This window comes from Perca fluviatilis, chromosome 10 (genome assembly GCF_010015445.1).
Source record: "Perca fluviatilis chromosome 10, GENO_Pfluv_1.0, whole genome shotgun sequence".
NCBI lineage: Eukaryota > Metazoa > Chordata > Actinopteri > Perciformes > Percidae > Perca > Perca fluviatilis.
The window spans coordinates 3,179,237-3,206,834 of record NC_053121.1 but is presented as its reverse complement, the minus strand read 5'-3'; the positions used below and the strand labels follow the sequence as shown (position 1 = coordinate 3,206,834).

General features: G+C 42.8%; 1 protein-coding gene across 3 annotated transcripts in view; it reads left to right on the top strand.

Moving 5' to 3' along the window:
- Window positions 1-25,273, top strand: part of ppp3cb (protein phosphatase 3, catalytic subunit, beta isozyme) — a 45,448-nt gene extending 20,175 nt beyond the window's left edge. For 2 of the 3 annotated variants that reach the window (XM_039813725.1, XM_039813726.1), the window contains exons 4-14: window positions 730-841; window positions 4,740-4,885; window positions 7,171-7,310; window positions 8,673-8,750; window positions 12,246-12,340; window positions 12,733-12,858; window positions 14,423-14,500; window positions 14,799-14,883; window positions 17,781-17,878; window positions 19,710-19,757; window positions 22,940-25,273. In XM_039813725.1, the coding sequence (XP_039669659.1) occupies window positions 730-841; window positions 4,740-4,885; window positions 7,171-7,310; window positions 8,673-8,750; window positions 12,246-12,340; window positions 12,733-12,858; window positions 14,423-14,500; window positions 14,799-14,883; window positions 17,781-17,878; window positions 19,710-19,757; window positions 22,940-23,118 (1,185 nt within the window). In that variant the 3' untranslated portion in view covers window positions 23,119-25,273. The remainder of the gene's footprint in view (window positions 1-729; window positions 842-4,739; window positions 4,886-7,170; window positions 7,311-8,672; window positions 8,751-12,245; window positions 12,341-12,732; window positions 12,859-14,422; window positions 14,501-14,798; window positions 14,884-17,780; window positions 17,879-19,709; window positions 19,758-22,939) is intronic. The other variant, XM_039813727.1, reaches the window with a different exon arrangement.
- The last annotated feature ends 2,325 nt before the right edge of the window (window positions 25,274-27,598 follow it).

Below are 27,598 nucleotides of genomic sequence, written 5' to 3'. Positions count from 1 at the left end.
ATGAATAGTTTGACATTTTGGGAAGTACGCTTATTTGCACCGAGTCACGGAAACGTAAGCCCACCCACGACCTTTTCCTAAACTCAACCGTCCCGTTCTTCCCGCGAGTGACGGAAACGTAAGCCCACCCACGAGCTTTTCCTTAACCTAACTGCGTCAAAAGGGATGCCAATAGTCCCGACCGAGCGCGTTTAGTTAAAGCGCGTTATATGACGCTAAAGGAGACTTTTAGCGTCAATAACACGACAAAGGCACCTGACCAAGCGTCCGTATTTTACGAGATGGGAGTGAGATTTGGCCACGGTCCTTGAGTTTGGCAAATGCCTTAGCATAAAGGCAGCGGAAACATGTAGCATATCGTTTGTTTAATCCATACAAAAGAGGAAGTGTTTTCTCTAGCTTAGCTAAGCATAAAGAAGGTGAAAACAAAAGAATCTGCCTACCATGCTGGTATGACTGGACCTCACTTCCTAAAATGTCGAACTTGTCCTCTGAGTCAGACAATATAAGAAATGACATATATTTCCAGAAAAGTACAGTATACAATACATATATGAGCAGCTTAATTTGTTACAAGATAGTATTTATGCTGCAATGACTTACTATAATGCATCATAAATGTACCCCAAATTCTGAAACCTCTTTTTTTGTTTTGGTCAAGTTTAATGATGATGTCGTTAATGTGCAGCTGCTTACCGCTAACCAGTGTTTATGCTTTCTCTTCTCTAGTGTGTGTTATACCTGTGGTCACTGAAAATCCTCTACCCAAAGACGCTCTTTCTTCTACGGGGGAACCATGAATGTAGACACCTGACAGAATATTTCACCTTCAAACAAGAATGTGAGTAACTCTGTGTTTGTGCTCCTTCTCTCTCTCTACCTTTGTGTCAATGCCTCTTTCACGCCTCACATCTTTGTTGTTCTTCCCTCTTTAACCTCATCCCACCCTACTCCTTCAAATTATATCAGTTCTTTCTGTTAAAGGTATTGTTGCAGCTGTAAGCGGTCCAACAAAGTGCTGCCGTGAGGGACTAAGCACTGAAAGATGCACAAACACACTGTGACGCGCTCGAGATTGTACTGCAATGATTTATTCCTCCACACGTAAAATACAACTTGCACTGCAGTTACCAAATGTAAAGTTACTTTGTGAGTCAAAATAAGTGCGTTAGTGCGGCGGTCAACAGAAAGTGTTCAAAAAGTGTCAAAGCCCAAAAAACCGAACAGGTGAAGCAAACAAATATGTTATCACTTCCGCTCAAACCACGATGAAAACGCCCACCACCTACAATATAAGTGCACAATATAATAATCAATAAATAATATAAATGAGACCATAAACACCTACAGGTATTACAAAGCTAAGTAGGGCTGCAGATAATTTTTTCAGTGTCAATTCATCTGCAGATTCTATTTTTTATTATCAATTGATTCAATGTGAAACAAAAAAATACATTTTAAAAAGCAGAAATGTCCATCACAATTTCTCAACCAACAGTTAAAATTCAAATATATTTACTGTATTTATGAATCCATGAATAATTTTATCATTGTGTCATGCACACAAAAAGGATGTCCAGCCCAAACAGGCTTACAAGACACCATTATACAAATACCAAAATAGTACCTAATTTTGATTACCCGAAAATAACATGGATGAATTCAAACCACGCACATTTGCAAGTACAACAAAAGATATGGATCTTTCAGTGAATTTGGGTTTTTTTATTAAATTTGTTTGCATTTGAAAGAAAATAATTGACATGTTTCAAAACAGTATCCCGACTAAACATTGACATATATAATACCAGTCTGTATTATGTACCAGTCGTATTTTTACGAGTTCGGAGTTAGAACGGGTTGGAATATCAGTGAGTATATTTGTTTAGCCCGTCATCATCCTCACTAGTTGATGATGATCCATGTAGAAGACACGGAGAGAAAGAAACCACATTCATAGATACTTCATATACTGAGTATCACTCTTACCATAGCCCCATAGTGCATACCACTTCAACATGTAGAGAAAATCAAAGCTAACCCTGCCATGCCTAGTTACAGTTGCTGAGGGGGAGGGGTTTAGCAAACAGTAGTCTATATCGACGACGTTCCACTTCCAGGATTGTTCAGGTGCCGCCGGAAATTCTGCCGGATGTCACTTTCCGCTTCCTTTGTGTTGGAGTTCTAACCTTGAGAGGACTACGGTTAACTGCTCCTCAGATCTCTGCAGGGTAAATCCAGACAGCTAGCTAGACTATCTGTCCAATCTGAGTTTTCTGTTGCACGACTAAAACTACTTTTGAACGTCCACATGTTCCACCAAAACAAGTTCCTTCCCGAGGCTATTTTGCAGAGGCACCGTCATTGAGTCAGGGGCTTAGCGCCGCCCAAGACGATTGTGATTGGTTTAAAGAAATGTCAATAAACCAGACAACATGACATCCTGACTTTGCGTAAACATACACTCCACTTTCCTAAAGCCAAGTGGCGTGTTATCTGTACGCATTTTGAGCTATCCGCGTGTATGTCTACGCTGTATACAGTGGACGGCAGTCTGCAACGTCACAGCATAGCCATGGGGCGTGTTATCGCGAGCCTACGTGTTATCGCGAGCCTACGTGTTATCACGACACTACGGTTGGGTTTAGGAAAAGAAGAAACAGTTGAAAAGAAGAAACGGTTGGGATTAGGAAAAGAAGAACGGGGTTGGGTTTAGAAAAACAACAAACGGGGAAAGGAAACGTCACACACGGGACACAAAGGAAATGTCACTCGCAGGATGCAATCCCCGCTCTCCTGGATGAAAGTCCTGTGTTTTACCCATCCTCACCCCGACCAACCTCCCTGCGTGGATTTTCGCCTTTTCATACTACTCGCTACGGCGTCAATTCACACGCAATCGCAAGGTAATGTAAGTCAATGGAGGCCAAACGGCGTTGATAAACACGCTAAAAAGCGAGTATGGGTCTTGGTAACACGCCAATAATGGCATACAAATTGGCTTGTCATACATACGCCACTGCATGAGATCAGTCTGAACCAGAGCACGTTTTTCTCCCATCCCAGAATGCTGTGTGGGCTAGCCAGACCCTCCTCCGCAGCTCTGTGGAGGAAGGTCTTGCAATGCAAGATTAAGCAAACAGTCACTTGTTGCAGATTAATTTTCTGTCATTCAACTAATCGACACATCATTAACTGAGTGTTTCAGCCATACAGTTAACATTTTCATCCGTCCATGTTGTATCTTCCCTCCTTTCCCACACTCCCATCCATCCTTCTTCTACTCCTTCTCCCCCTCCTTATTTCCTATTTCTCTCCATCCATCCTCCATCTTTTCCTCCCTTGCACAGTCTCTCGCTCTGTCCGTGTGACTCTCCTCGCGTCCTGTCCGAGAGTGGGTGATTAGCAGCAAATTAATTTGGCCCTTAATGATTGGCTCAGGGACTTGCTCCTCTGTGTCTGATTGGCCAAGGGACAAGGAAGCTAATTTCCCCTGTTGCTCGTGGCGAATAGTGGTCGCCCTCAATTACCATCTGCTGTGTGCGTGAGCGTGTATGTTTGTGTGTGTGTGTGTGCACCACAAGTGTGTGCAAGATTATGTACTGTGACTGCATGCATGTGCAAGAGCGTCTTCATAAATGTTTAAGTGTGTGTGTGGAGGGAGCTGAAAACTGGTGGACTGGCAATAATGAGTCTACACAAGGCAGATGGAGAGGTTGACAAACGCACTCCTTGCTGTCTCACACACCCATTCGCACGCACAAATGTTTGGCTACTGTACACTGGTACTCTACAATATTGGCTTTAATTTGTGTGTTGTTTTCATGTCCTCACACACTCCCTTCTCCTTCCCATCTCTCTTTCCTCCTCCCTCTCCGTCTCCTCTCCTTCCCTATCTTAACCTCTCCTCCTTCTCCTGTCTCCTCCCATCAATCTATCTCTCTTTATGGAATTATATTTCTCTCCTACCTAGTCCCTGCTCGCTCTCTTCCAAAATCCACCCTTCTCTTTTTCTTTCATCCTCTTCTCTCTCTTGTCTCCGATCTCCTTTCAGCTATTTTAATCCTGTGATATTGTTTTGTGTCAGATGTATTGTTATGCCCATATGAAATGCACTTTAAAGATGCTGCGTGTTGGAGACCTTCATTGATATCGCTGCCAAATCAAAGGAGTTTTTTTTTTATAAAGCAAAGATTCATCATCACAGTGACGCCTCTACGCTGCTTCATGCTTATATTTGGGTCCGATTTTGTTTAATTGAAACAGAATCTGAGTCTTTGCATCCATTTGTTGTCTGTAATGGTATGCTATCTACTGTAATATGGAGCATTTTTTCACCAATGTGCATGTCTTCTCTGGGAAGTAGAGGAGAGAAACAGGTCATATGGGAGTGCTAGAGAGATGGCCATATAAATTAATAACATGCTATGTGAAAAACCTACATGTTACCGCCTTTACACCCAAGTGAACTGAATTATGTCTTTAGAGGAACTGCACAAGTCTGCCTTTAGAAGATTGAGTTCTTCAAACCGTCCATGTAAAAGCTCCATGTTTGTTTGTTCTCTGCGTTCCTTGTTGCGGCGTGTTTTGGTGCGATATCTAACAGTCACACTCTGAGTGACAGGGACTGACTGTACGTTTGCGGGCATGATGGCTGATCAAAGCATGTCGAAACACATTCAGGAGCTCCTTTTTGTCTCAAGCTTTGAAATATCTCTCCACCTTTCTAAACCCTCCAGGTAAGATCAAGTACTCGGAGCAGGTGTACGACTCCTGCATGGAGGCGTTTGATTGCCTGCCCCTGGCAGCCCTGATGAACCAGCAGTTCCTGTGTGTGCATGGGGGGCTTTCACCAGAGATCCACACACTGGATGACATCAAGAAGGTACCAAAAGAGGCACATGCACACATACAATTTTGAATGAATTAACAATACTGCCCTACAAAGGCCAAACACAGGAACAATATTTTATGGTTAAAATGAGTTAAGATCTGAATCTGGCTCTTTGACATATGTGTTATTACGTTATGCAATAAAATGTATAATTTCTGAGAAAACAGCTTTGTAATTTACAATAATTTCAAAACAAAAAACCTTAAATCTGTGGAATCTAGAAGCCTCTGTCCAATACTCAGCAAGTTAGACAGCTAAAGCAAGAGAGATATGGTAGTGTTTAAGACTCCCTTCAATGAAAATCAAGATTTCAACCTTTTTAACCGGTCCATATGGTGCTTTTTTTTTTAAATGCTAGAAGACATATCACAAGCGAAAAAAGCAGTAAACACCATGGTTTAGCATTTCCACCTTGAAACAGCAGTGTATCAATGATGGATTCAGACAGCCAGGGTTTCAGAATCAGAATCAGAACATCACATACCTTAGGAACAAATGTGTTCCTAAGGTATGTGACATTCTGATTCTGTACCCCCACTTATGTAGGCTACGGCGAAAGCTCTGCGTGGAGCCTCCGTAGAACCATAAAAAGACCTTAAAGGTCCCATGGTTTTTTAACATTAATATGAGTTCCCCCAGCCTGCCTATGGTCCCCCAGTGGCTAGAAATGGCAATAGGTGTAAACCGAGCCCTGGGTATCCTGCTCTGCCTTTGAGAAAATGAAAGCTCAGATGGACCAATCAGGAATCTTCTCCTTATGAGGTCATAAGGAGCAAGGTTACCTCCCCTTTCTCTGCTTTGCCCGCCCAGAGAATTTGGCCCGCCCATGAGAGAGAGAGACATCATGGCTTGCAAACGAGCGAAGCATGGCAGTTGGTCAAGGCCACACCCCTCCACCTTACCCCCGCCCCCCTCTCTCCTCCTCAATAGCATTTAAAGCTACAGACACAGAAATGGCACGTCCTAAGGAAACCTCATTGTGGGACTGGCTCTAGTGGCTGTAATTCTGCACCAAGGCTGAATTTCGGGAAAGAGACTTCAGATACAGTATTAGGGGACCACTAAGGTCTATATAAAAGAGACTTCAGATACAGTATTAGGGGACCACTAAGGTCTATATAAAAGAGACTTCAGATACAGTATTAGGGGACCACTAAGGTCTATATAAAAGAGACTTCAGATACAGTATTAGGGGACCACTAAGGCCTATATAAAAGAGACTTCAGATACAGTATTAGGGGACCACTAAGGTCTATATAAAAGAGACTTCAGATACAGTATTAGGGGACCACTAAGGTCTATATAAAAGAGACTTCAGATACAGTATTAGGGGACCACTAAGGTCTATATAAAAGCATCCAAAAAGCAGCATGTCATAGGACCTTTAAATAATCAAAGTAAAATTGATTCTTTTCAAAAAACTAGTTAAAATGGACGATAAAGCTTAAAGAACACATTTATGTTGGAGAGCTACAGTATGTTTTCCCATTTTATTTCTATCTGCATTTTTTAGGTTTTATTTGAGTTATAATGCAATTACTTTTTAGGTAAAATAAGGCATACAGTGAAAGCATTACAACCGTTCTTACTATTACACAGTTTGCCTGTCAGCCTGAACACTAGTTTTCTCAACGTCATTGCCTCTGTATTTACTGTATAGAAGCGGCAATTATCACACTTCTCATTTCTGGGAAAAATAATAACGTTAATGTAACATGTTATCCACATGTGTAATGTTCAAACACACCTGCAAGCGCAGATATAAACACACACCGACTCTCATGCATGTCTTTATACCCACATCTACTGTCAATGCAGACAATCCATAAGAAACCAGTAAATGCAGTACACCAGTGAGAGAGATCCACACATATCCAGTATGTATACAGTTCACAGTAAAACACAGTACAAAGGCACACACATGAACACAGAGACATGAGGGCACACACTTCCTCATCTAATGGCAGTGTTTCCATGGTGAATCTGCTGGTGTGACATCTTCTCCCTCCTGTGTGGTGAGGGTTGCCATGGAGATGCTCTGCTCTGACAGTATGTGTTTGTGTGTGTTTGCTTTTATTTCTCTTCTTATTTATGCATTTATGTCTGTGTGAATGGTTTATATCGCTTAAAAAAAAAGAAAAAAGTTAGGTATGTGATATGTTTTTTGTGTGAGTTTGTTTTTGTGTCTGTTTATTTCGATGTGTAACTGAGCATTTGTGTATTTCTGTAAGCTTATATTTTTGTGTATTTCTGTGTGTGTTCTTTGTATGTCCTAGTTGGACCGGTTCAAGGAGCCCCCAGCTTTTGGGCCCATGTGCGACCTGCTGTGGGCCGACCCCCTGGAAGACTTTGGTAACGAGAAGACCCAGGAGTACTTTGGCCACAACACAGTCAGAGGCTGCTCCTATTTCTACAGGTACAGGACAAAATTACTCCTCACAAGGACCAACCCAAATATTACGTAAGATTCCTGATTTATTTGAGAAGAAAATCACCCTGAATGTGAGTGAGCATAGTCGTTTATGTAGTAGATCCCAGTGCTTATGGAGCTCAGAGATATGAACTAACCTGATATCCCAACAAGGCAGAATCAATGCAATATTCAGAGTTTAAAAAAACATGCGGAACAATATTCTTTGAAATTAGCAGCTGAAACATACAGCCAGAAATAAGACTGAACCTCAAATGTGATCCTGGCCTGCTCATTCGATGTGTTTTAATGATCTGGGCGCCTTGTGAGCGCCCAGCGTTAGCAAGATGTGATGTTTTCATCTACAACTCTGGAATCTAATAAGTTTGGTGGACTTCGGTCTATTGGTTTGGGATGTTGGTGATGAGAAAAGATAAAGATGTATGCTTTCTGCACGGTTACACCACATCCGAGATCCAATAACAATCACTGGGATTTGTACAAGAGACAGAAAATCTTGGCGAGTTTACACACACCACACACACACACACACACACACACACACACACACACACACACACACACACACACACACACACACAGTGTACGAGCAAACACACAAACACAGCACATTGACAGACACACACACAGAGAGTTCCGTTTCAGCATGAAACGATATCCCACAATCCCAAGGGAGACTGCACGGTTCTGTTGCTATGACGACTGGCTACTCCTGCCAGATATGGAGTGATATTAAGATACAGTGAGAGAAAGAGGGAGAGCAACATTAGATGAGTGTGTGTGGTGGTGGTGGTGGTGGGGTAGAAGATGAAAGATGGAAATAAAGAAATAAAAATAGAGGGATAAGAGGAGCTGAAATTGTAAAAAGACAGGTTGAGCGCTGTTGCGGTCGTAGCCGCGTTCCTCGCGTGTAGAGTGTGTAGAACTCTGTGTTATGACCTGTGGAGTCACACAGTGATTTTCTATGTTTAGCAGGCACAGCATCAATCGACCAACTAGTAAATACTGAGCCCCCACAGCACTGAGGAGGCCATAAGCCCTGCTCAGGCCTGCCTTGTGCTCATCGCTTCCCCCTGCTGATCTCAGTTAGACATGACATTAAAAAACAAGAGGCCCAATCATATCTCAGTGCTACAATTTAAATATGTCCATCTGTTCTGTGGTTTACAGACTTGATGTAATACGCCATGACATGTTTGCTATGTAAAGTGGGTTTTTACTGGAGCTTTGTGGATATTTATTCCCCTGTCTGTTTCTTTCCATTGCTTCACTGATTGATACATTAACTTGTTCTCTCTCTCTTTGTGTGTGTGTGTGTGTGTGTGTGTGTGTGTGTCTGTCCCCCAGTTACCCAGCAGTGTGCGAGTTCCTACAGACCAACAACCTGCTGTCAATCATCAGAGCGCATGAAGCACAGGATGCTGGGTAAGCTGACCTACTGTCGCAGCTCTGTCCTTCTCTTGGCTTAAAAAAAGAGCACCATTTAATTTAACGGCTTACCTTGACATTTCACAGTCCAAACTGTTTTTTTTTCTTTGTCAGGCACATTACGGGGAAAGAGGTTCCACAATTGCCCTTCTGTCACCCTTAAACTGTGTTATTAGCATTGTTAGAGTTTGCCTGACAGAGAGCACCAACAGCTTGAACAACATTCAGGTCAGCTAAACAGAATGGTGGAAGGCAAAGAGCCACGTTTGCACCACTAGTCTAAATAAAGCAGTGGGAGCCAAACACAATTTTCTGACCCACAAATCCATTCCATCTATTATCTTGGTGTAAATCCTCTAAATCTAATAGTGCTGCCTTAATTGCTGCATTATGAGTTGTGCAGTTGCTGTGGCTTGTGCTGTTTGGTGAACCCATTAACAATATTTTTACTGTCATGCAGCTGGGCAGTCTGGGTAATCGTTGCATAAGGGCTGGTCAAAAGAAAGCATACTTTTAGTAGTTCTAAATAGTACCTAATGTGTAGATGGAATAGTGTGTGTGTTAAAACTGCTGACACTTTTAGACAATAGAGAATCAAGAGAAGTCACGTCATACAATGAAATATTTCAAGCTGGTTTCAAGTATATATATATGCATACTAAAAGACACTTCTCCTACAATACAATGCACAAGGGAAATGAGGAATCTGGTCACTGCTGGGGAATTCTTTTAATAATTGTGGATGGTGGTGAAACTGCTCCAGGGACACCTCAGAAAGAAAAAAAAATACTTTCCTGGAAGGTTTTGCTTTCTCTTTGTGAAGTTGAATTAAAAGTTAAAGTTTGATTGACAAACAACAGAGCACTATTGTATTATTATATTATATTACACGGTTAAATATGTTGATTTATTGAGCATTAACTGCAAAAACAATATACTATAAACTTTAGTATTCTACATGCTTGGTCACGGGGAGAAATGTAAAGTCCCTGCCATTGTGGTTGAGCGGTGTAACAGGCAGCCAATCAGGAGCCTGTTTGATACAGAAGCCATTACTTTTCCTTGATTTGATTGGCTCGTGGTCAGACGCAGTGTACGTTGGCCTGCTGTAAGTGAAGACCAAAACATGAACCAGCTTTGTGCTGATGACATTGATAGCAATTTTTGGTTCAGCATTTTAGTCATACACAGGTTCCAAGAGAGAATAACATCATATTAACAAAGCTACACAGGACACTGGAACACTATAATAACAGACAATATTATAATCATTCTAACAGGAAAATCAGCCAACAAATTCTGCTGTGGTTTGTGGGTACAAAGGAAATATGTGTGCTTGTGTTCATTATCATGTCTAATCTCTTTGCATGCATAAAACTAATTGCACCCACACTTGTTTCTTATTGTGACTTTGGCTGCGTTCACATACACTCAGGTGGTCCTCAGACGGTCATGCATGTAGGCTGCGGCAGTGGGGGACACAGGGGGGAGCCGGGGAAAAAAAATGGAGCGGCCATCAGCGGATAGACAGATTCAACTTTTGGAGAAACGCCACCCTACGTCACCCTGCGTTGGCCGATTATGTAACTGGCGATCAGACTTGTCAGTCCGTTTCAAGGCGTTGTGAGAGTCCCGTATACAGTATACAGGAAACATCACTGCCTCTATCGCTGCCACAGGAAAGTTTTCAAACACTGTGAGGGTTAAATATGAAATGAAGATGCCTTCATGTGCAGGCGGTAATGTCGAGATCATAGGCGGACTGGCAATCTGGCAGTTCTGGCAAATGCCAGAAGGGCCGATGCACTCTTGGGCCGATTTGGGCCGCTGGAAAAAAAGTAAACAATGCAGCAACACTAGCGTAGCACTAGCCTAGAAATCTAGATGCACCCTAGCGGCAGCAAATTTAATTTGCAGCCAGGGGGGGGGTCTAGGCACTCTTCGTTGGCTTGCGAGCTGGAAAAACCAAACTCTAGTCAGGCCAATCATATGGTGTATAGAGTCGGTGGGCGGGCTTATGGCTGCTGCTGATGGCGAACAGCGGTCTTCTGGAAGACTTGGAGTTCAGCTTTTCTTTGAGAAAAGAACAAAGAACGGCACTGAAGTCATTCTTAAAAAAGGAAGATGTGTTCGGCAAAAGTTTAATCTATCAACTAGCTCCGCTACCTTCTTCGTTGCTCTGCCTGGTTGTAGCGCTATCCTATTGCGTGCAGAAGGAATTTGAAAGACAACTGTTTATCCCGCCCCTCGGATTGAGCCCTGTCAATTCCCAGACCCAACATCTTGATGTGGGTCTGGCTTGTCAGACTAGCAGAGCACACTACTTTGACAAAAAATATACGTACGTTCCTGCTCCGCTCTTATTTTGTGTTCTTGGACTTCCTGTTTTATTTTGAAATGTATTGTATGTTGTCATTACAGTTCACTTGTCTTCCCCTCTTTGTCTGTTTTTCCCAGCCTGTGTGATTACCTTCCCATCCCTAATGCGCATCACCTGTTAGTTATCATCATCCCCAGTTCCTACTGCATATATTCTCCCAGTGTCAACCTCTGCCAGATTGTAGTTGTACTTCGTGTCACTCTCTCCAGCCTTATTTCCCTTGTGTATTCTCCAGTGTTTTTTGACTTTTGCCTCACTCCTGACAACGATTACTGCCTACCACTTTTTGTACAGTTGCATGCTTTGTTCTGAGAACAATAAAATATCCTTACCTGTGATTCCCTGTCCGAGTCGTGCATTTGGGTCAGCCTTTGTACTGTGATAACTATGTCTTTATACTTTAGTGTTTTGGGTGTTTAAGTATGTAATAATATGTTTTAAATATGCAAGCATTTCCATTCTATTCTAAAATGGTGCCATGGTAGTTTATTTGAAGGTTTTATGAATTGCTCCAGTGTGTGTATATTTCATTGTGAAAGCCTGTAAGTGCGCCTCATGCTGCTGGTGCCATATTCTCACGTGAGCCAGGTTTTTGCAATTATAAAGGAAATGATGTCCTCGTCTAAAATTGGGCCGGTAAGGGATGGAATTTTTGTGCCAGTCCGCCCCTGGTCGAGATCTATAAACGATCTGACGGAAAACAGTAATTGTGAAATATAAAGTCTACTTGTGCTACATTGGGGGGGTTGAAGCACACAACAGGACGTGACACATTTAAGTGACACTCCCACAACCCTGCTGCAAATCGCTGGATCGCTTTCTTTGGTCTGAATGGGCCTTAAGTCACTAAATCTGGGCCTAATTCAAAATGTTGGCAGCTTCACTCAAACACTGGTACCCTGCTCAATGCCACTCTTACACTACCCTGTCATTTCACCCCCACACAGATTCCTTTTTCATTTGTTTTTAAATGCGTGACTGTCTCAGCTTCAACCACTCTCTGTCTCTTTAAAGGCCTCAGAAGCAAGTCCTTAGTTTTTTTTTATCCACAACATGTATTTTTATTTGAGTAGCTTTAACGTGGGCGGTTTGTTTTGTCTCTCTTCTTTCAGGTATCGTATGTACAGGAAGAGTCAGACTACAGGTTTCCCCTCCCTCATCACAATCTTCTCTGCTCCAAACTACCTGGATGTCTACAACAACAAAGGTCTGACACACACACACACACACACACACACACACACACACACACACACACACACACACAGTATGTACAACCAGAACTCACCGTAGAACAGAGAACATTTTAGCCCAATGGCTCGTATCTTGAGCACTGCAGTGAAATTATTTTAGACTCAACAGTGTGTTATTATTCATCCAAGACTGAACAGGAACACTTCTAACATTTGTAGAGGAACTTGATAGATGTAGATGAACATTAGTATAACTGTATGGTTAACATGATGTTTGATAAATAATATTTGGGGAATATTATTGTCTACTATCTGACCGAAAAGGCTATAATGTGAGTGTGTATGTGTGTGTGTGTGTGTGTGTGTGTGTGTGTGTGTGTGTGTGTGTGTGTGTGTGTGTGTCCAGCGGCGGTGCTAAAGTATGAGAACAATGTAATGAACATCCGTCAGTTCAACTGCTCTCCTCACCCCTACTGGCTGCCCAACTTCATGGACGTCTTCACCTGGTCGCTGCCTTTCGTGGGAGAAAAGGGTAGGCCTATCACATGCACTCCCATAGGCTATCCTTTAGACCAGGGGTCTTCAACGTTTTTTTAAAACAAGGACCCCTAAACTGAAAGAGAGATGGAGCAGAGACCCCCTACTACTAAAAGTGTAAAAAAAGAAAAAAATTAAGTTGCATATTAAACTGGTCTGATTAAAAAAATACACTCCTTCATGCTAATTGATGCTATCACTGATTCAAAACCTGATTTAAATCTGAACTAATTGGAGTTCGGTGGACTTTGTGCTCCAGCTCAGACAGATCACCAGCATTTTCATTTAGATACATACTGTATGTACATTTCGTAAAAAGTTCTACAAAGTAACAGCTGTCTTGGATCAGTTCGCACATCAAGTAAAAGAAGTCTTAGTGCAAAAATTGAAATCATCTTTGTAAAATCACTGCAAATTATTTTCATAATACGATTCTGGCAACTGTAGCTAATGGGCCCCTCTGTCAAAATAACACAGAGGGGCCACAAGTGTGCAACAGTATTCTTCTGACAAAGATGTGAATGGTGTTAGAGTTCAGTCTGGGCTGCTGAAGTTAACATTCTTGAATTCTAGCTTTGACGATATCTGTACAGTGATGAAATCGCAGGCATGTCTATGTCTCTGCTGGATCTCAGCAATCAGCGAACCCAGTTAAAGTAAAAACAGTAAGGGGTCATCTCCATACATTTCTTAGTTTTAAAGGAAGATATGTTTTATGTACTTCACATGGTTCTAGTGCCACTACATAATATTCTCTAAAAATAGCAATTATATCAGCTTAAAAGGTGTATAACCCCTACTTACAGGATTAGGGACTCATGGGTAACCAGACTTTAGTCAGATTTGAAGCAGCAGTAGAGAGATGACAGGAAATGAGGGGAGAGAGAGAGAGAGAGAGCTATGGAATGACACGCAACAAGCGTCCCCAGCTGGGCGCGAACCTTAGGGGGTGTTGCGGGTCACAGTTGCCGTCTTAAAGGAACACGGCGACTTATTGGGACTTAAGCTTATTCACCGAATCCCCCAGAGTTAGATAAGTCCATACATACCCTTCTCGTCTGACGCACCCACCGCTAGCCTAGCTTAGCACAGATCCTGGAGGTAACCGGCTCCATCTAGCCTACTGCTCCCAATAAGTGGCAAAATAACGCCAACATTTTCCTATTTACATGCTGTGATTTGTATAGTCACAGCGTGTACAAATAACAAGGTCACATGAGACACAGCCATCTTCTAACCGTATACATACTGGGAACTATATTCTCAGAAAGGTGAAGCACTGCTACTTCTGCTACTTGGGCGGAGTGATTTGCTGAGAAGCCCCGTGGTGAGGAGCAGATAGTAACAACGGTGCTTTTCAGGTGTTGTGCTAATCACTCCGACTACGACACACGCGGAGATGAGAAGGGTGTGTATGGACTTATCTAACTCTGGGGGATACGGGGAATAATAAGTCCCAATAAATCGGTGTGTTCCTTTAACCCTTAGGCCACCAGTGTGCAACTACTGTATGTCCCTGATTGAGTGTGTGTGTGTCTCTCTGTCTGTGTGTCCTGCAGTGACTGAGATGCTGGTCAACGTCCTGAGCATCTGCTCAGACGACGAACTCATGAACGACGGAGAGGAGATCTTCGATGGTACGAGACATTGGACACTGACATTAAAGCGATGCCATTCGAGCCTATGTGGTTTGGTTCTTTTGGTTGTTTGGTCTGAAAACGTCTTATCTGTTGTTTTATGTTTTGTGTGGACCCCAGGAAGAGTAGCTGATGTTCTGTATCAGCTAATGGGGATCCTAATAAAATCAAATCAAATGTTAGTGTTAATAAAAAAAAAAAGAAAAAAACTGAAACACATCTCTGTAATTACAAATATATTTTGAGTTTAAAAAAAATATATATATTACAAGAAAGTTTGTGTTTGACTCTTTCCCAGCCAGTGCAGCAGCAGCCAGGAAAGAGGTGATCAAAAACAAGATACGAGCCATTGGGAAGATGGCTAAAATGTTCTCTGTTCTACGGTGAGTTCTGGTTGTACATACTGTGTGTGTGTGTGTGTGTGTGTGTGTGTGTGTGTGTGTGTGTGTGTGTGTGTGTGTGTGTGTGTGTGTGTGTGTGTGTGTGCATATGCCTATAAGTGCTGTATTTCCTTTAACCTTTGCAGAAATGTATTTAGAAATCACCCGATGGTGGGGCAACATCTAGTTCACCCGGTCAAATGTGCGCCACATGTAGGCTGAGTCCTTGGCAGTGCCCCTGGTTCAAATTCGACCTGTCTCTTTGCTGCGTGTCATCCCCTTTCCTATCTGCCTATAGTTGCAGGCCGTGTTAAAGGTCCCATGACATGCTGCTTTTTGGATGATTTTATATAGGTCTTAGTGGTCCCCTAATACTGTATCTGAAGTCTCTTTTATATAGGTCTTAGTGGTCCCCTAATACTGTATCTGAAGTCTCTTTTATATAGACCTTAGTGGTCCCCTAATACTGTATCTGAAGTCTCTTTTATATAGACCTTAGTGGTCCCCTAATACTGTATCTGAAGTCTCTTTTATATAGACCTTAGTGGTCCCCTAATACTGTATCTGAAGTCTCTTTTATATAGGCCTTAGTGGTCCCCTAATACTGTATCTGAAGTCTCTTTTATATAGACCTTAGTGGTCCCCTAATACTGTATCTGAAGTCTCTTTCCCGAAATTCATCCTTGGTGCAGAATTACAGCCACTAGAGCCAGTCCCACAATGAGCTTTCCTTAGGATGTGCCATTTCTGTGTCTGTAGCTATTGAGGAGGAGAGAGGGGGGGGGGCAAGGTGGAGGGTGGGGGTGTGGCCTTGACCAACTGCCACTTTGCTCATTTGAAAGCCATGATGTCTCTCTCTCTCTCATGGGCGGGCCAAATTCTCTGGGCGGGCAAAGCAGAGAAAGCGGAGGTAACCTTGCTCCTTATGACCTCATAAGGAGAAGATTCCAGATCGGCCAATCTGGGCTTTCATTTTCTCAAAGGCAGAGCAGGATACCCAGGGCTGGGGGACCATAGGCAGGCTGGGGGAACTCATATTAATGTTAAAAACCTCATAAAGTGAAATGTTCATGCCATGGGACCTTTAAGGCCTTTTTATGGTTCTGCGGAGGCTCCACGCAGAGCTCTCGCCGTAGCCTACGTAAGTGGTCTGATGTTTATACTTGTGCGCTGGTGTGTGCGTCGAGCCGGCATGTGTGTGTGGGGGGGGAGTGTGTAAAGTGAGGGAGAAGTGAGAGAGTGATGGTGATTAGCTTCGGAGCGGATACCGACTCTAGGGTCATAGTGAGAGAAACAAAGTGTCTCCTCTGTTCTTTCTGACCACGGTGGGAAATCTGGAGCAGGAGAAGTTAACCCTCTCCTTGATTTCATGTTGTTTATGGAGAAGGAGAACCAGGAAACGAGTCGGGGGAAATGCAACGCTACCAAGCAACGGCTGGGTGGCGTGAGTCGCTGCGACGTGTAGTTACATTTTTTGAGAGGTGCACGACAGGCTACGGGGTACGCCGTCGATTCGACGCACAACCATAAAACGCCCTTTACACCTGGGCCTTCAGTACTATCCTACAGCAATTAAACCACCTTTGAATAACCTCACCACGAAACTAGGACATTATCGTGTGAAATAAAGTGATTTAACACAAGGCTCAACACCTATAGAGTTTCAATACACTATTGCAGAGACATGAATACACGGTGACTGAAGCCATCACTTTAGTTCAGTATGGCAGGATGCTGCATCACATATAGTCAAAATTTATGTAATTAAAGAACACAACAACCGGTCACATTTACTCATACGACAACCACAAAGCAAACAAAAACACAAATAAGACAATCAGTGATCAACAGGCTTCCACGCAAATTCCAGCCGAGCTGCTGGGGCTCAACAACACACACGCCGCCACGCACACACACGGGCACCGCGGCCACGCACTGCTCATATCTTTAACACCGGCAGCAACTTTCTAAAGCAAGCAGTAATAGCTAGTAAAATCATTTTACTAAAATGCAGAAAAATCCATTAACCTTACCAAAAGCTGCTCATCATTTGAAGAGAAAAGTACATCCACCTTTCTTTCATTAACTTTACATCTAAAACTCGAAACAAACTTGAACTAACGTTACTGCTATGGTTATGTGATGCTAGCTAGTTTTGCTTCTCGGTCACCATACTAACTGGTCCAAAAAATGCCGAAGGTTCTGGCCTGTCAAAGAATACGCCCAACAGGGCAAACTCAAAATTTGATTGGCTAAAGAATATGACAATCAACAACATTGTCCCAACAACATTGTCCCTATTTGCCTAAACAGCAGAGGGATTCACTCCAAATTCTCAACCCTCAGAGTAGATCCCCCCCCACCCCACCCCAGAGACAGCACAGAGGGGAAATCTGATTGGATAAAAACTCAAATTTATGAAATGCACTGGAGGCCGCACAACCGAGAGAGAGAGTAGCAGTGAAATTATGGTAATTGACTCGTAGGAACGGACTTTGTAAAATACATATGAAATCTATATATATATATATATATATATATATATATATATACATACATATAATTTTCTGATTCTGACAATCTCTTGGTCAGCAGAGAAGGCCCTGCTGGCCCTGACGGCCCACCTGTGGTCTATAAAGAAAAAAAAAAAAAAAAGAAGTCACCAGATCGTCACTTTCAACATTCAGTATTTCAATCCACAAGCATGTTTTTGTGTGTTTGCAGGTGCACATTAAGGGGAAGTGTTTAATTATCTGTGATGTTTCTCTTTTTATCCACACACACACACACAAACACACACACACACACACACACTCACACACACACACACACACACACACACACACACACACACACACACACACACACACACACACACACTGTCTCTGTCTGTCTCTCAGGGAGGAGAGTGAGAATGTGTTGACTCTGAAGGGACTGACCCCTACGGGCATGCTGCCCAGCGGAGTGCTGTCTGGGGGCAAACAGACCTTGCAGAGCGGTGAGTGTTTAACACACACACACACACACACACACACACACACACACACACACACACACACACACACACACACACTCACAGACACAGACACAAAACACACTCTCAAACGTAACCCTGGACACACAAATGGAAACACAACTAAGACACACCCAAGTACACACAGACACAGTTTAAATATCTGCCTTGGACCATCTTCTGGATCCTTCTCTGCTCTTCTCCTTTCATCCCTCAGACTCGCTCACTCTCTCCACCTCACCTCACTGCCGCTGAGGATACTAACAGCCTGCTGGTTGTGTGTGTGTGTGTGTGTGTGTGTGTGTGTGTGTGTGTGTGTGTGTGTGTGTGTGTGTGTGTGTGTGTGTGTGTGTGTGTGTGTGTGTGTGTGTGTGTGTGTGTATAAGAGAGAGCTTATGTGACATAGAAGGAGAGTTAGAGAATGAGAGAAAGGACAGACAGCCAAAGTGTATGTGTGAGCTAACACCAGCTACTGCTAACACCAGGTGCCATCTGAACCTGTCATGGTCTCACTGCTGCTCTGAGGGCCTCACATGACTAAAACCTGAAACATGTCTCTGAGTCACGCGTGCCCACTTTATCACGTATCTTTTCTGCTATCACAATTGAACATAACTTAAATGTGTACAACAGGGGACTATGTTGCATTTACCAAACCCAGAATGTTATTTTTTTTTTAGAGGAGGGGCATTTTTGCTATCAATTCATGATGATAAGTCGAGAGGCAGACAGGGAATGTGGGGAGGGAGAAACGCACATGAATGACCATTCGCTCTGCGGTTAAAAATCATGGCGAAAAAGTAAGGCCAGGGATGTATTTGCTTGGACCGATGACGAGGTGGAACTGCTACTGAAAGATTATAAGCCAGTGGCGGTTCAAGGCCATTTCAAATGGAGGGGCCAGGCTGGGGCCACATGTGATTTTAGGAGTACCAAATATATTAAGTGTTACATACCCCCCAACCCTCCATAGATTTGGTTCTACAAAAGACTAACAATATAACAATAAACACAAGAATACTCATTCAGTATTAACCTACATTTTATTTATCACTGCACATGAACAATATCCCCTCTTTGGGGATAACGGTAGGGTTAAAAATGTATGAAAATATTTGCCCCAGTTAGGCGAGCCAGAGGGGGATCGAGACTTAATATTACGGGGGCACTGGCCACCGTTGCCCCCCCAGAACCGCCCCTGATGAACGCCTATCTAACCAATAAAACTGACGTGCATTGTTTCCAAAGGTCTTTGTTTGTGCCCATCCAGACTACAAGGCCAAACATGGGGAAAACGCCCACAAAGATAATATAATGAACAGCCGTGGATGCGGGATGGGGCCCATAAAGAATGCCTATATACAGCGTCCAGAAATTTTAGCTATGCCCCTGGACTCAAGGAGTAAACATAGCCTTAGCCCCAATGCCATCATGCCGTCCCTTATCATACAAATGTTTTTATCAATATATCTCAATGCAGGTTACACTTTGATCTGTTTTATTTTCTGTGTACTTTCTAAAAATGTTTTTGTTATTTCTTTGGTGTTGGACCAATCCGAGTAGCCAGCGTTATTTTTAACATTTAACTGAGATTTGAAGGCCCCTTTGTGAGGCCCGGTCACCCTTGTGACATGATTGCATTTACATTTGCGCGCAACTGCACAGAAGCATGTTTCAGCCTTCACTTCCTTTCTTCTCTTTTTCCTCTTTCCTCTTTCTTTGTACTTCATCTTTTCTCTCTCGGACTCTTGTCATCTTCTCTCTCTTTCTGTCCTTTTTTTTTTCTCTTCTCCTTTTCTCTTTGCCCATCCTTCAGCTACCATTGAGGCCATTGAAGCCATCGAGACAGTTAAGGACGATGAAGGTAAAATCCCACTCATTTCACTGTGTGTGTGTGTGTGTGTGTGTGTATTGTGTGTGTGCGCACATGGGCGAGTGTGTGCAGCATGACTGCGCTCTCAGCCACCCATGTTCATAAGGTCATAGATTTTCTTTACCCACGATGCACTGAGCTCTTCTAACCACATCAGCGCTCACAACAAAGCCTAAAAGTGTTGCACGCTGAAGCCACCACATTAAAAAACACGACACAAAAATACATCAACACACATTTCTCTTTCCTTCTCTTGGGAAACACCACTGAACCTTCTCTCCCAACGCAAACATGTATTAACATCCTATTCAGATCCAACACATACCGCACACACACTTCCCGTGATGACTAAAGCCAGAACAGGTCTGCCAGGTTCTTCCTTGATACTGAACAGGTTATGATCATGGTATTTGTGTTGAGTGTAATATACGTATACTGTGTAGACAAGCTTTGTTATTACTCGTCATGCACAGTCTCTTGTGTTTGTACCTTTTGTACTGTCCTGAACTACAGTCCATAATTTGTTTAAGCAAAATGAATTATGGGGTAGCTCTTGTGTTATGTTTTTCGGTTGCGTAATGTTATTTGCAGCTGGGTGTTAGGTGTCTGCTGTGTAGTGCAGTAGGATATTTGTGAGTAGCTGCATGTGTGCAAAGGTAACGTGACAGTAGCGGCAGCGATCTCTGCTCAGAGTCCTCATCAGCACGGGAGCACCAGAGACCACTCGTTTCAAAGCTTCATCTTTTATTCATTTCGGTGAAATTAATTCGGATGACAAACGCAATTTGAAGTGGTACTAATTCTTCTGTGTCTGCTTTTATGTGGTCCACTTTGAGTCTAATTTAAAGAGGCACCCCTGCGATTTGTTATTGGCCTTCCATAAATTGGGGTACTCAAAAGAGACTAAAGCAATAGAGCCGGGCATGTCCTGACTTTAAAGCCCTAGTCTGGGTCCGGCTCCAAAAAGAGCTGTCAAACACATGTAAAGATGGAGGGTTGTGGTTTTATGGGAAACCACTGTGCCAAGAAAAAGTTCCATCATGTGACGTGGGAAAACCACAACTTTTTTATGGATCAACCAAAACATGATACAATGTATTAATTTGTGAGTTTCAGAGGTGCTTGTAGGTGGACTTTAGGCCAAGCTAGCCGTGTCCCTGTTTCCAGTCTTGAGGCTAAGCTAAGCTAACGGCATGCCGGCGCTTGCTTCACCTTAACCATACATTATAAGAGACTTATCTAACTCTCTGCAAATAAGTGTATTTCCCAAATTGTTGAACTGTCCCTTTAAACATTTGTAGTGCCCATACCAGGATAACCTTGATGACATCATAAACTGACCTGCATGTGTAGAATCGGCGGAGTGCCCCTTTAAGAAATTGTTTGAGTGCACCAGCACGTTATTCATTAAACTCGCTGAGGAAGAGGAGTTGAGACAAAGCTCATTAAATAAAAAATAAAAAGACAAATTTGCTAAAAATCTAACCAAACTACAAATATGACTAACTTAAGCTACGTTCACACCGCAAGTCTTAATGCTTAATTTGGATTTTTTTTTTTGTTGCTCAGATCCAATTTTTTTGTCCTTTCACATTACCTTTTAAAATGTGGATTCCAGTGTGAACTGTTTGCGGTTTCGAACTGAACCGCATGCGCAAAAGACCAATACCAATGACATCAGACGCAGCACGCTGTTGTACTAAAGTTAGGGAGGTTATGGAGGAAGTCAGCATTTTCGCTTTTATTTCAAAAATTTTGTGTAATGGCAGTAAAGGCATTAGTGAACAGGTGCTGAGGAGGAGAAGAATGAAGAGAAAGAGAGCCAAATTGGCTATTTTGGGTTATGGCTGCAAATTCACTACAGAGTTCTGTGTGTCTATTTTTTTTAAAACGCAGTGGTTACGGTACGATCCTTCTAGTTTTGATTGAAGTATCTCCCCATACACTAATTAGGTCGAACACCTCCCTCTCCCTCCATTGACTTGCTCCATCACTGTTCTCCACTGTGTAGGCCTAGTCCAGTTTTTAATGTTACTGTCTGTGTCGAGGGCTGACTCCCGCCGGAGCATAATTGTGACAAATGGCGATGTAGATTGACGTAAAAGTCGCATCAAATCCGCCTTGGTTGTTCACACTGCGGCCGCATTGAAAACAAAAAATCTGACCTGGGTCTGATTCAGGACCACATTATGGAAGGGGTCTAAATCTGATTTGAAAAAAATCTGATCTGGGCAAGATTTGAGTGTTCACATTACTTCTGAAGAAGTCTGACCTGGTCACTTGACCTCTGATTTGGGCCACTTTTGCCTGCAGTCTGAACGTAGCCTTACACATTAAGTTCAAAGAATCAACCTGACACGTGGAAAACAGGACGCTGGACTTTTGTCCTTTTCTTTTTTACTTATAGTTTACAAAATGTAATGGGAAGGTGGTAACCTCCAAAACAAACGGCTGACTGTCAAAACCTCTTCACAGGGGGCGAAACGTGCTTTATGAACGTGACTTATGAACGACCGCTTCTGTGCAGCTGTGCTGTGTTCCATACTCTGTGTCTCATAATGTCTTATCCACCACGAGTCTCAGACTACTGATCTAGGATCAATGTCACGTTCACCGTGAGCCACGAGGTCAAAGTCCTCCTAGCTCAGCATTTCAGACAATAGATCAACGCCTGTTGGATGTGTGTAGATATTTTCTGTAGCATAAATGACACAACCTTGTTCATCCAAACCCAAAATGCTCCTCTGCTAAAGGATCACAATCAGGGTCCAAACTATTGAAATGCCCTCGCTGGTGTGCTCAAAGCAAAGCATTTATTTAAAGGTAAAGGTAAATTCACCCAGATTGAATGCTTTGAAAAGGTGTGCACGTTCATAAATTAATAAAATTTGGTTTGGAATCTTCAATCCATTTCAGTGCTCTGTATATTTCCTTCAAAGTTCCCATGGGGTTTGGATACACAAGATTCTACTTTAATGTCTTGTTAAATATTAACTCTGTCTGCTTGTATGTATGTTTTTGTGTCTTGTGTGTGCCTGTGTGTGCCTGCCTGCGTGCGTGCGTGCGTGTGTGTGTGTGTGTGTGCCTGTGTGTGCCTGTGTGTGCCTGCCTGCGTGCGTGCGTGCCTGCGTGCGTGCGTGCGTGCGTGCGTGTGTGTGTGCCTGTGTCCGCAGCCATCCGAGGCTTCTCTCCGCAGCATCGGATCAGCAGTTTCGAGGAGGCTAAAGGTCTGGATCGGATCAACGAGAGGATGCCTCCGCGACGCGACGGCGTCAACAGCGTGGGCCTGTCAATGGGCCGCATGAACATGGGAGAGCCCAATGGGGCCGACAGCAACAGCAATATACAGTGATGGACATACACGCCTACGTGCCCAGACACATACCCGCAGTTACAACAACTCTGATATGGTACCATATTTATAGATACGTGTACATAAGCATATAAACACACGTAAAATACACACACACACACACACACACACACACTCACACACACATACACACACACACTGAATAGGCTACATACAGCATCGCACACACGCACACGATTACCTACCCCATTGCCCCGTAAGCTGTATGTAAAGGCATGAGCGTACCCAGACTTTACCACCAAAGGCTGATCCTCTACACTGAACTGATCGGCCCTATATAGAGAACTACAACTCCCATGTACTTGCACAACAGCCGGAAAGAAACTACAAAAACACTCCTCATGCAAAACAGGAGGAGCTGCTGTTCACCGTGTATGTTGGGGATCACCAGTGACAGTGTCAGCATGACGTGGCTGTGTCGGTGGTGTGTGTTGTGTCAGGAGGGGAGGGGGGGGCCTTAAAGATATGTATGCTTATCTTTCCTGTTTGCATCCTAAAACAGGAAGTGGAAGCAAACTTTGATAGCGATAGGTTGATTTGATGGAGTTGTGGATATGCCTGCCTGCGTGCGTGCACATGGTTCGACATATAAATGTCCGTGCGGTTATATTTGAAAGTGTGTTTTCATTTGCAAACACGAGCTGAACTCGCCATCAGCCAGGCAACAGCGAGAAAATGTTTGATGTGTGGTGTGGTATCTGTTGCCAAGAGATGTGTGGAGATAATCTCAGCTGCAGTCTAATCTGAGCCCTCGCTGTCCTTTTTCTTCTCGGGAGGAGATTCCCGTTTGCTTTTGTAGCATTACACTGTACCCATTCTCCACTTGAAGTCAAGTGGAGGTCGCCCCCCCCCAAAAAAACAACTTCTGGTCCCAGGCCAGTAAGCTCTCGGGCCTGGATCAGATGTGAAGTGAGTGTTTCTCCCCACATGTAAATAAGGTATAAAGGTTTTATTGCAAATGTGATGCATACTGTCACAAGATGCAAGATGCAGTATAGCGGACGTAGAATGCTTTATGTATGTGAGGGGAGCCAGTGGGAGTTTAAATGTGAAGTCATACTCTATTCATTCTCTTTCTACATCCTGCTTTCTTCCCTGTGTTGCTGTCTGCTGTCAAACAGCAGTGATAGCCGGGAATCTCCGGCCTAAAAAGCAGGAAATAACATTTCACAGAGGAAACGGCCTCTTCTGGTTAAGGAAGCAGCCAAAACAACAAGAAAAGGTTCTTTGTAAAGCATTTATATTAACGCATCAGTGCATGCAGAGTTAAGTTCTTTGATAATAATGTGAAGATTATATTTGTGCTCTGTGTTTCACTATGGTAGAGTTTTTTTCTTTTCTTTTTCTGGCTATTATAAATGAACTGAGGAATAATGAAGAATTTATTTTGTACATTATGTTAATTTAATTATTATTTTTTTTGTTCTATTCAGTTTTTTTCAGGCTTTTTCGCGACCTGTGTTTTTGGGTTTCTTTCGATGCTGTACAGAATGACAGTGCACTTCTATTCAAAGTGTCAAGTCCGCGTTCTCTCCTCTCTTCTTTGTCGGTGTACAGGAGTTGTTTTTAACGACAAATATGAATAACGATAAAAACAAATATTAAACTAGCATTAATGACTGACCATACTATATACAGAGGCACAGGCATTCAGGCAGCCAAAAGCATGATTGCATGGTTAAAATTTGTGCTGTTTCGAGCGAAAAGCAGCAAGACACATTTTAACAGAAGAGCTGGTTTGTTGCAATTTAAAGGAAAAAAGTGTACTCTCTCTGATCATAATTCTTGATGATTCCTCTTGTTATTTGATGATATTTATGGTTCTATGATTATGATTCTATTTATTATGGACATTCTTAATATTTAAGCTCTCTCTCTCTCTCTCTGCTGGTTGCTCTTCATGTTGCGTTGCTCCTCGGTTGATCTTGTTGTGCTTCTTTGGGAGAGGTGAACCCCCCTGGGAGACCCTGTGCCATAGAAATTGTGCCACGGTTCTTTCTCTCTCTCTCTCTCTCTCTCTCTCTCTCTCTCTCTCTCTTTCTCTCTGTTTTGACTCCCCAGTCACTAACACTGTAAGCATGCCCCATGGGACGATCCACTTTTTTACTCTTGAATAAAATATGCATGAACCTTTGGTATGGATACCGAACCTTTATTTCATTTTCGTTTGTGTGTCGTATGGACACACACACACACACACACACAACACACACACACACAGGTTTGTGGCACTATCTTTGTGGGGACCCGTCATTGACATAATGCATTCCCTAGCCCCTTACCCTAACCTTAACCATCACAACTAAATGCCTAACCTTAACCCTTACCCTCACCCTATAACCTAATTCTATCCCTAATCCTAAAACTAAGTCTTTTAAACTTGTGGGGTCCAACATTTTGGCCCCACTAAGCTGTCGGGACCCCACAAGTATACTGGACTCCCGGTTTTTGGACTCCACGAATATAGTTTAAAAAGCTCACACACACACACACACACACACACACACACACACACACACACACACACACACACACACACACACACACACACAGCAGATGTTGGCGCAATGGTGGCTCAGTGCTGCCTCACAGGAAATAGGCACTGAATCCTGGGTTTTATCCCCGGTCTGTGTGTGGAGTTTGCATGTTCTCTGTTTGCGTGGGTTTCCTCTGGGTGCGCCGGTTTCCTACCACCTTAAAGACATGCATGCTAGGTAACTCCTGCTCTTGCCTTGACGTAGGCATTACAACTGGAGTTGGTCCCTGGGCGCCACACTATTGCTGACCACTGCGCCTCATTAGTTAGGATGGTCCCATGGCATGAAAATTTCACTTTGAGGTTTTTTAACATTAATATGAGTTCCCCCAGCCTGCCTATGGTCCCCCAGTGGCTAGAAATGGTGATAGGTGTAAACCGAGCCCTGGGTATCCTGCTCTGCCTTTGAGAAAATGAAAGCTCAGATTGGCCAATCAGGAATCTTCTCCTTATAAGGTCATAAGGGGAAAGGTTACCTCCCCTTTCTCTGCTTTGCCCGCCCAGAGAATTTGGCCCACCCATGAGAGAGAGACATCATGGCTTTCAAATGAGCAAAGTGGCAGTTGGTCAAGGCAACACCACCACCCTCCACCTTGCCCCCCATCTCTCCTACTCAATAGCTACACTACCACTAAGGTCTATATAAAGAGACTTCAGATACAGTATTAGGGGACCACTAAGGTCTATGTAAAGAGACTTCAGATACAGTATTAGGGGACCACTAAGGTCTATATAAAAGAGACTTCAGATACAGTATTAGGGGACCACTAAGGCCTATATAAAAGAGACTTCAGATACAGTATTAGGGGACCACTAAGGCCTATATAAAAGAGACTTCAGATACAGTATTAGGGGACCACTAAGGCCTATATAAAAGAGACTTCAGATACAGTATTAGGGGACCACTAAGGCCTATATAAAAGAGACTTCAGATACAGTGGTGGTGATGGCGCAGTGGATATGACACATGCAATCCAATGTGTCCCTGAGCAAGACACTTAACCCTAGTTGCTCCAGAGGCGTGTGACGTCTGACATATATATATATATATATATATATATATATATATATATATATATATATATATAGTAATTGTAAGTTGCTTTGGATAAAAGCGTCAGCTAAATGACATGTAATACAGTATTACGGGACCACTAACGCCTATATAAAAGCATCCAAAGAGCACCATGTCATGGGACCTTTAAATGCAGAGGAAACTTTCCTTGTATTTGTAAATGTACTTGCCAAATAAAGGAAATATTATATACATTTTATATTATATACATATTACAATATTATATTATACTATACAAATAACAATACAAAAGATCCGCCCTGGAGATAGCAAGGGATGCCTTATCAAAGCCAGTCAAACTGACTGGACCTGCTTTACAGTTACACTGCAGTAAGTGACTTTTGCAGTCTTCTTCAAGCAGTGGGAGGTAGTTACAGCTACTGGTTTTACAGGATTGATGCAAAACATACCACATGGAAGAGTAATTAGATGAATTACGGGAAATGTCAGTGGTGAGAGGGAGTGACGTTCTCTTTCATTATGTATGTAGTTTCCCGAAGGTGAAACATGACAAATATTGTGTAACATTTACAGATGGGAGACAGGAAACACCTGAATAAATGCTTCTATACAGAGCAAGATGGGTAACTAAATAGTACATCATATACAGTATATAAAAATGGTTAATTACCAGTCTCACTGTAGCCCATAGACTGTAATAGCAGGTAGAATTTTCTAAACACTGAGCTTTAAACATGACAATCCCCTAGCATAACCCCACGCACCTAAGAAATATACATATCCTATATACTATTTTGCAGAGCCAGACGATTGTGATTGGTTTATTTTTTAAGACTCTGTACACGACAAAGTGTTCATGGGAAATGTAGCATTAGTGCTACAAGCAG